The sequence below is a fragment of the Scyliorhinus canicula genome, chromosome 9 (genome assembly GCF_902713615.1).
Source record: "Scyliorhinus canicula chromosome 9, sScyCan1.1, whole genome shotgun sequence".
In the NCBI taxonomy this organism is placed as follows: Eukaryota; Metazoa; Chordata; class Chondrichthyes; order Carcharhiniformes; family Scyliorhinidae; genus Scyliorhinus; species Scyliorhinus canicula.
In genome coordinates, this window is record NC_052154.1 from 74,198,632 (window position 1) to 74,208,429 (window position 9,798).

At 44.1% G+C, this 9,798-nt stretch overlaps 1 protein-coding gene across 1 annotated transcript in view; it reads right to left on the reverse strand.

The window, feature by feature from the left end:
* The window catches only part of LOC119970891, a 136,573-nt gene extending 128,208 nt beyond the window's left edge, over positions 1–8,365 (reverse strand). Inside the window, exons 1-2 of the mRNA XM_038805999.1 lie at positions 7,951–8,365; positions 3,973–4,422 (exon numbers count right to left, since the gene is read on the reverse strand). Of these exons, the coding sequence (XP_038661927.1) occupies positions 3,973–4,422; positions 7,951–8,365 (865 nt within the window). The remainder of the gene's footprint in view (positions 1–3,972; positions 4,423–7,950) is intronic.
* Between the last annotated feature and the right edge of the window lie 1,433 nt (positions 8,366–9,798).

Here is a 9,798-nt window from a genome sequence, read left to right on the forward strand (position 1 = left end):
TAGATAAGTCCCCTGGGCCTGACGGGATATACCCAAGGTTACTATGGGAAGCGAGGGAGGAGATTGCTGCGCCGTTGGCGATGATCTTTGCGTCCTCACTCTCCACTGGAGTAGTACCGGATGATTGGAGGGAGGAGAATGTTGTTCCCCTATTCAAGAAAGGGAATAGGGAAATCCCTGGGAATTACAGACCCATCAGTCTTATGTCAGCGGTGAGCAAAATATTGGAAAGGATTCTGAGAGATAGGATTTATGATTATTTAGAAAAACATAGTTTGATTAAAGATAGTCAGCATGGCTTTGTGAGGGGCAGGTCATGCACCACAAGCCTCATTGAATTCATTGAGGATGAGACAAGATACATTGATGAAGGTCGGGCAGTGGATGTGGTGTATATGGATTTCAGTAAGGCATTTGACAAGGTTCCCCACGGGAGGCTCATTCAGAAAGTTAGGGGTCATGGGATACAGGGAAATTTGGTTGTCTGGATACAGAATTGGCTGGCCGAAAGAAGACAGTGAGTGATAGTGGATGGAAAGTATTCTGCCTGGAGGTCGGTGACCAGTGGTGTCCCGCAAGGATCTGTTCTGGGACCTCTGCTCTTTGTGGTTTTTATTTTTTTATTTATTTTTTTTTTAAATTTAGAGTACCCAATTATTTTTTCCAATTAAGGGGCAATTTAGAGTGGCCAATCTACCTATCCTGCACATCTTTGGGTTGTGGGGGTGAAACCCACGCAGACACGGGGAGAATGTGCAAACTCCACACGGACAGTGACCCAGGGCCGGGATTCGAACCCGGGTCCTCAGCGCCGTAGGCAGCAATGCTAACCACTGTGCCACCGTGCTGCCCCTTTGTGGTTTTTATAAATGACTTGGATGAGGAAGTGGAAAGGTGGTTAGTAAGTTTGCCGATGACACGACAGTTGGGGGAGTTGTAGATAGTGTTGAAGGTTGTTGCAGGTTACAACGGGGCCGGGATTCTCCCTACCCGGCGGGACGGGGGGTCCCGTCGTACCGGAGTGGCGAGAACCACTCCGACGTTGGGCCTCCCCAAAGGTGCGGAATTCCCCAGACCTTTAGGGGCTAGGCCTGCGCCGGAGTGGCTCCCACTCCGCCGACTGGCGGCAACGGCCTTTGGTCCCCTGCCGACCGGCGTCAGGGCTGGCCGAAAAGCCTTCGCCGGTCTGCGTGGGTCTGTGCATGCGCCGGAGCATCAGCGGCCGCTGACATCACCCCAGTGCATGCGCGGTAAAGGGGGTCTCTTCTGCCTCCACCATAGTGGAGGCCTTGGTGGTGGCGGAAGAAAAAGAGTGACCCCACAGCACAGGCCCGCCCGCCGATTGGTGGGCCCTGATCGCGGGCCAGGCCACTGTGGGGGAACCCCCCGGGGTCAGATCGCCCCGCGCCCCCCCAGGACCCCGGGGCCCGCTCCCGCCGCCTGCTCCCGCCGGCACCAGGGGTGGTTTAAACCACGTCGGCGGGAGAGGCCTGACAGCGGCGGGACTTCGGCCCATCACGGACCGGAGAATCGCCATGGGGGGCCCGCCGACCAGCGCGGGGGGCCCGCCGTGATTCCCGCTCCTGCCGATTCCCGGGTGGCGGATAATTGCGGCCACGGCAGGGGCGGAATTTACGCCGGCCCCGGGCTATACTCCGACCCTGTGGGTGGACGGAGAATTCTGCCCCAGGACATTGACAGGATGCAGAGCTGGGCTGAGAAGTGGCAGATGGAGTTCAACCTTGATAAATGTGAAGTGATTCATTTTGGAAGGTTAAATTTGAATGCTGAAAACAGAGTGAAAGACAGGATTATGGGAAGTGTGGAGGAACAGAGTGATCTTGGGGTCCACATACATAGATCCCTCAATGTTGCCACCCAGGTTGATAGGGTTGTTAAGAAAGCGTATGGTGTGTTGGCTTTCATTAACAGGGGGATTGAGTTTAAGAGCCGCAAGGTTTTGCTGCAGCTTTATAAAACTCTGGTCAGACCACACTTGGAATATTGTATCCAGTTCTGGTTGCCTCATTATCGGAAGGATGTGGATGCTTTAGAGAGGGTACAGAGGAGATTTACCAGGATGCTGCCTGGACTGGAGGACATGTCTTATGAAGGAATGTTGAGGGTGCTAGGGCTTTTTTCACTGGAGCGAAGGAGGCAGAGAGGTGACTTGATAGAGGTGTACAAGATGATGAGAGGCATGGATAGAGTGGATAGCCAGAGACTTTTCCCCAGGGTGGAAATGGCTGTCATGAGGGAAAATAATTTAAAGGTGATTGGAGGAAGGTATAGGGGAGATGTCAAAGGTAGGTTCTTTACACAGAGAGTGGTGGGTGTGTGGAATGAACTGCCAGCAGAGGTAGAGGAGTCAGAATCATTAGGGACATTTAAGCGACTCTTAGACAGGCACTAGGACTGCAGTAAATTGAAGGGGTGTAGGTTAGGTTGATCTTAGATTGGGATAAATAGTTGGCACAACATCGTGGGCTGAAGGGCCTGTACTGTGCTTTACTGTTCTATGTTCTATTCCTCTGCTCCACAGCATTCAAGATTTTGGTGAGGGTGGCCTCCTTGAATTGTGGCGCTGTCTTCCTGGCTGTCATCCCCCGACTGGACTGGGAACAAGTGCAGGAAAGTGCTGGGGAGGAGTTAAAAAGGAGCGCCCCACTGATTACAGAGTACGTCTTCCCGGGGCAAGCGTATCACAGGCAGTCTGCCATGAGTGCAGTGCGAATCACATGGAAAAAAAGTTGGTGAAGAGGCTGAATATTCGGTGACATTTCCTGGCGGCGCCAACTGGATATTCCCTGGCTTTCTCACCCAAACCGACACTTTGAAAAAAGATTCCGTCCTCTGAGCTGCTTTTCAAAATATATATTTTGGTATGTTGACTCCTTCCTATAACCATTAATGTTCAAAGATCCAAATTGGTGAGGAGTGTGGTGGAGGCCATGATTCGAGTATTTACACACACTTTACATTCTGTCACCAAATATAGGCAAGAATATTCTGTCTGAAAGGGCTAGCCCCCTGGGGAATGGGATGGTATCTGTTAGGAGATGGGGGGGGGGGGGGGAGTGCATGGAGTGGGGACAGGGAGCAGCACATCCCCTTGTGTATCAACCCCCCCCCCCCCCCCCACGTACACACACATCCGCAACTGCCATGAGCAGGAGGAGAGGCAGAAAAGGTCTGGGCCTACATCTGTTTTCGTCTTCATCAATTGTAAATAGAGTCAGACAGTCATAGAGGTCTACTGCACAGAAAGGGCCCTTCAGCCCATTGTATCTGCACCAGTCAAAAACAACCACCTAACTATTCTAATCCCATTTTCCAGCTCTCGGCCCATAGCCTTGTATGCCTTGGCATCGCAAGTGCACACCTAAATACTTCTTAAATGTTATGAGAGTCTCTGCCTCCGCCACCCTTTTAGGCAGCGAGTTCCAAACTCCCACCACCCTCTGGGTGAAAAAGGTTTTTCCTCACATTGCCTTGAAACCTCCTGGCCCTTACCTTAAATCTATGCCCCCTGGTCATTGATCCCTCCTCCAACGGGAAAGTTGATCCCTCCTCCAAGGGGAAAGTTTTCTTCCTGTCTGCTCTATCTATGCCCCTCATAATTTTATACATCTCAATCATGTCCCCCCCCTCAGTCTCCTCTGCTCCAAGGAAAACAATCCCAGTCTATCCAGTCTCTCTTCATAACGATAACTCTGCAATCCAGGGAAAGTCCTGTTAAATCTTCTCTGCACCATTTCCAGTGCTGTCACACTCCTCCTAAAATGTGGATTCCAGAACTGCGCACAATACTCTAGTTCCAGCATTGCATCCTGCTCTTAAACTCAATGCCTCGGCTAATAAAAGCAAATATACAATGTGCCTTCTTAACCACTGTATCCATCTGCTACCTTAAATCTTTGAGCTTTTTGAAAAGTAAGCGATTTACAACGTGTAACTTGTTATTCTACTTACCACACACTCCTTCAGATCCTGTAAATTCCAAATGAGAAGCATTTTCGATGTGGACAGGACTGAAGTCTGTTCCATTTATGTAAATAATATCGTTCAGCAAAGATGAACCATTATTTGAAGTGTTTTGGGTAAGAATGAAATTTTGACAACATTTCTTGTCACTGCCCACGCCAGTTGAATATGACCGAATGTCATCACCATGGGTTAGGAACAGTTGGCCAACGTGTTCTTTCCAAGTGATGCAGATTTCTGATGAAGATTTGGATGTAGTTGCTGCAATATCTTCCATACAGATTGGTGAACCGTTCTCAATGAGACGAGCTTTTATTTCTAAGCCTGTTGGGTTTATGGACACTGTCAATGAACAGGAGCCAGAGCCAATATCGTGATGAAACTTGTTAATCTTGCTGTGTAGGTATCCACAAAATGTAAATTCAGCTTCAACTATCACTGCAAATATAAACACAGGATAACCATTAATCAACCTCCTGGAAACACAGTGAGGAACTTGCTCAGTCACCTTCCTGATCAACCACATTGACAGATGATTGACTGAAATCCCAGATAAACTGAATAAACTGGGATGCCTGGGAACAGTGAATATCATCATTTATATTCCAGCTCTTTATGGTATTTCAGTTACAGACAGAATCTATATTGTTTCCAACTTAACCTGCAAATAACACTAAGAATTTCACATTAGATTATGTTACAATCCCAGATGGTGCTATAACTGGACAGGAAGACCCCAGAATGGAACCCTGGCTCAAAAATCCGTAACATTTACTTTTGTTTATAAAATGTGGAGGAACAGAGCCACATGTCTGCTACTTAGTTTTAACAACAAGAAAAAACATTTGTTAAACATGGAAAAATTGTACTGTGATACAGTACATATTTATTCTCCACTTAGTTTAACAATTACACACAGGGTTTAGGATTAACACAGATTCCAAAGTGCATCTTAATCTACAATGGCCTCATTAACACAAAATCTTGTTTAAACACACAAGATGACTGTGGTCACACTCCACTCTGAACCCAAGTTGGTGTCTGTGGATTTCTTCTCGGAATCCCCCCCCAAATGTCATTGTCAGAGACCCCTCACACCCAGGCTTTGACCTCTTCCAGACCCTTCCATCAGGCAAAAGATACAGAAGTCTGAAGACCCACACATTCAGACATAGGAACAGTTTCTTCCCCACAGCTACTAGACTCCTCAACGACTCTCCCTCGGACTGATCTGTTCCCTGTAAATGTACTCTGTCATTAGTTTTTTTATTTGTCTACTATGTACGTACTGAGTACGTTCCCTTGGCCGCAGAAAAATACATTTCACTGTACATGTGACAATAAATATCAATCAATCAATCAAGATGATTTTCCTCTGAGAATTTCCAAACTTTACTCCCAAAAACACACTTCAAAATCATCTCTCATAACTATGCTGTCCCTGAGCAGTTTGCATTTCCGATATCTAGTCCAGGTTTTTCAAATTACACTTTTAAACAAAGCTTCCACTTCATTTTTAACAGTGAATCCAGTCCAGGATTATACACCAACCCCTTTTAGGATTTCCTTGTCTTGACTGCTGGACAAGAGGTTCACAATTATTTTATCTCTCAATTCCCAGACTGTTCAAGTGTTTAATCTACCTCTGAAATCTGCCATCTCACTTTAAATTCAGTTGCTGAAATTTTCTTTTTAACTCAGAACACTTTGCTTACACTTCCACAAATTCTCCTGAACAATATCTTGGTCTTCGTTCTTTTAACTTCAGGTGTCTTAACCATTCTTGTTCTCCTAATTCCCTGGTTATCTGGACTGTATCTTGTTCCTCAGGAAGCTTGCATCTTTGCAACTCCCTTGTCCTGTCCAGCTTCTCCTGGCAGATTTGAGAGCTGTTCACTCCTCAGTATCCTGTTTCCAACTGCCCAGAAATTTAACGAAAACTGAAAAGCTACTTCACTTTACAAGGCTTCTGTTGCTAAGCAACACCTATATGCTTATGCCTTCTATTTATTCTTCATGCCGTGCCCCTCTCTAAGCACAATAAAAACTCATTTGGAACTTAACCAGCCCTCACACATAAAAATACCTTTGTCCAGCATGAATCTAACGATAGGCTTAAACGTTAAACGTTTAAGGACAGAAACGTTAAATTAAACCCAGTTAAATCTATGCCTTATTTCTAAGCTTTACCAATACAAATATAAATCTCCTTAACCTTCCCAACAATTATAAATATAAATATATTTTTCATTACTAACCATGTTGTTGAATGAATATTGCTACAAACCATATAACACACAACATGATTTAAAGTAATATTAAAATCACTGAATATATCTGACAATTTTCATTAAACCTACATTCACCAAGATGTCACCCTCAGGTCAGTGATTATTTCCTCCCTTCTAACTCACAATGTTATAGGTTCCATCACAGAGACTTGGCCATAACATCCAAGTTGACATTTCAATGCAGTGCCGCAGCAGTGCAGCACTATTTGAAGGAGAGTCTGGGAGTTCTTTCCACTGTCCTTGTTAATATTTATCCCTAACCAACACTACAAAACACAGATTATCCAGTAATATTTCTTGGTTGTAAAGTGCTTTGAGACACACTGAGGATATGTAAGGCACCTTATAAACTGAAATTCTTACTCGGTAACCATGAACATGTTTCGGTCTAGGGGAAAGCATTATGAGCTGTGTTTCAACACCGGAGTCACAACACAATGAATTAATCAATAATTCTTAGAAAAATACCCAAACTCTTTGGTCCTTGGCTGCCCAATAATTACAGTCACCAGGTTTGTAGCTTTAAACACAATTACTTTTTCGTAATAACAAGAACTACAATGAAATATACAGCAAATACATCTGGTTAACTATCATCTAATTCCTAATCCCTCACTTTAACTTGCCCCCACCCTCTGTGCACACGTGCACATACACACACGCACAAGGCAAACCAACATAGAGTGAAGAAAGGGGTAAAAATGAGAACTAGAAGAAAATAAGAGTTTTGGGTTCAGATCGTGGTTTATAGCACACCTCCCTTCCCAGAAATCTTTCAAATAAAAGTCCCTGTTTACAGCCTGTAATGGTCTTCTCTGTACATTAATTCATTCAGGTGCTCAGCAGCTTCAGAAATACAGCAGGAGAGGAGAGAGAATGAGCATGTCCTTGTCTCTGTGTCTAGGACTCAATTGAGCTCCCGGAGGCCTCTGAGAATCAGCCCACTGGAGTAGGATCCAATCACCACCTGTTACTGGGCAGAGTATGACCTTTTGGCCAATTCATTGGCCACCAGCCAACCAATCAAACCATGTCCCTCCCCATCTCTCCACTGCCAAAAAGTCTGAATTCTCCTGTTCAAACTAGCAGAGTGATCTCTCCTGTAACTTCTGAATTCCTCACTCCTCTCTGCTGCTTGACATAAAGATACATGTCTGTTAATCATTGATGGGTCAAAAATTATAATGGGAATATAAAAGAAAGGGGAAATAAGGGAATAAACAGGAAGGACCCTTGCATACCTCCCTCCCTAAAAGGAATGAAATATCAGGGCATGAGCATTTCATTATGAGGTATGCAAGACATAAATCACAAACACATATCCATCCAATCCATCCTCATTATGTAATTTCCCTTCTTGGTCTTTACACTGGTAACTGGTCAACTCTTAAACCCATGACAAAGCATCCGCAATCCCATAACCTTTCCAGAAATAGGCACAGTTTTAACATTGTAATAATAAACTCCCACAAAATAATCTTGAGTTCCGGGTTTTAAACTTCTCTATAATGCAATTGGGTTACAGTCTGGATAAACTAAGCTTTGTTTACTGTCACGATGTACACTTTGAAGTGCTGAAGGCTCAGTAGCACTGCCCCACCCCCAGGTTGCTGGCATCTGTGCCCACTTTAAATGGTCTGAAAAATCCGGGGGGGGGCAGCACCGGTTCGCCCACCTATATGACCTTCAAACTCAAACTCTACTTGGTGTTCTGTGGAGCACAGCGTTTTTGCTTGTTTCTGCAACATGTCCAACATGCACTGAATTTCAGTCTCTAACTTAGCCAGTCTCCGTGGTTTTCGTTGAGACCTGGGAAGATTTATTGTTTCAAAGTTTCTTTTGTCTACATCATGATTGGTTAACGGGGTGCCCCCTGGTGTTTGCCTCCAACTTTGTCTATACCCTATCAGTATCTTTATATCTTCTCTCCGTTCTTCTTCTGTTGATAGGTTTGCATTTTTGGTTTTAGAAGTCCCTCTGATATCTTTGTGTTCACTTTTATCTTCAAAATTAAACACAACGTGCTTGCCTTTGTCAGGTTTCTGACTGTCCAAATTGGAGTCGGCCCCCTGAATGAGTTTCTTCTGCATTTCTGTCTCTTTCTGATCTCAGATAATGCAGCCAGTCTTTTCTGATTGTCCATTGAATGTTTATCCACATTTCAAGGATTTTCTGCAGCCAAACTACCAACAGTATTGTCAATGCTGAGGAAAATATTTTGAATTAATAAATACTCTTTGACCCCTCCAGCTTTACATTCTCTCTATTCCTTCACATGGCTACTTTCAGTGACAAGTAAAGCTGAGAGTTCAATCTTCGCAGAGTGGGTTGGCTCAAGATGCACCATTCTTTGTTTTACAGCTTTTACCATCTCACCGGAGTCTTCATAATCACAGCCCGTTTCCCCATTAGTAATACAGACTAAAACAATTTGCACTTTCCAGATTTCCACTGTTATTCATTACTTTCAGAATCAGAGGATGGCATGCTATTGGCTCCAAATATTTTCAGGTTTTTGTTAACAGATGTGGTGCAGAATCATTACATGGTTCTCCACCGACCTTCCTTTTAATTTTCAAAAGGAATTAATTACTGATTATTTCATCTCATCTGCTATTTGTGTCCTTTACCTTGAAGAGGCAATGTGGACCTTTAAAAGGATGTGGGTTAATCAAATGTTTGCTTGGTGCTACTTCACTGCCCTTGCTGTATTCATCCTGAATAGCTGATGTCATGCTATTGTGTAAACTTTCCTTCAAAACAGCAATGCTCTGGCAAATATTTTCACCTGAAGTGGATGGCAATAGGTTTACTGCAAGAGGCTATAACAAATTACTTTTAGGAAAGTCTAATTCACGTTCTTCTTCCTCTTTGCTGTCATATTTCCTAGCTTTGGAAGAACTACCTGCCATTTGTTCAAGATCAGTTAGGGACAGGTATATTTGGTAGTAGTTGATTATGATTTCTTCATAATCCGAACCCAAATCGGATTCAGAACTCTCGCCTGAAGCATTATCACTATTAGCTTCGGACTCCTCTTTCTTAGGGTCACCTTCAGTCTTGGAATTCTCAGAATCTGGTTCTCTACTAGATTTTATCTTTGACATGTTTCTGTAAGGAATCATTCTCATAGAAATAATTTCATCAGTATCAGCAGAATCAGATTCACTACCATCGTCAGTTGATATGTGATTAATGTCGTTAAACATTTCATTCGTTGAGTCATTTAATGTCCAATGAGTTCTTCTAATTCCCACCAACCCCACTGTTGGCATCTCATGTGCTATCCACAGTACTTCCCTTGGACTCTCTGTAATCAGGCGTGAAGCTACCACTCCTGCCAAATCATTCTGCAAAAGTAGGTCTACTCCACCCACTGGGAATTTTGTAACCAGTCCAACAATTACTGGACCTGACACTAAATCACACTCCAATTGTACTTTGTACAATGGAACTGGGATATAAGCCCCACCTATCCCGTTCACTGATCCTTAGCTTTCATTTAGTTTTCTGGAGGGAGCAC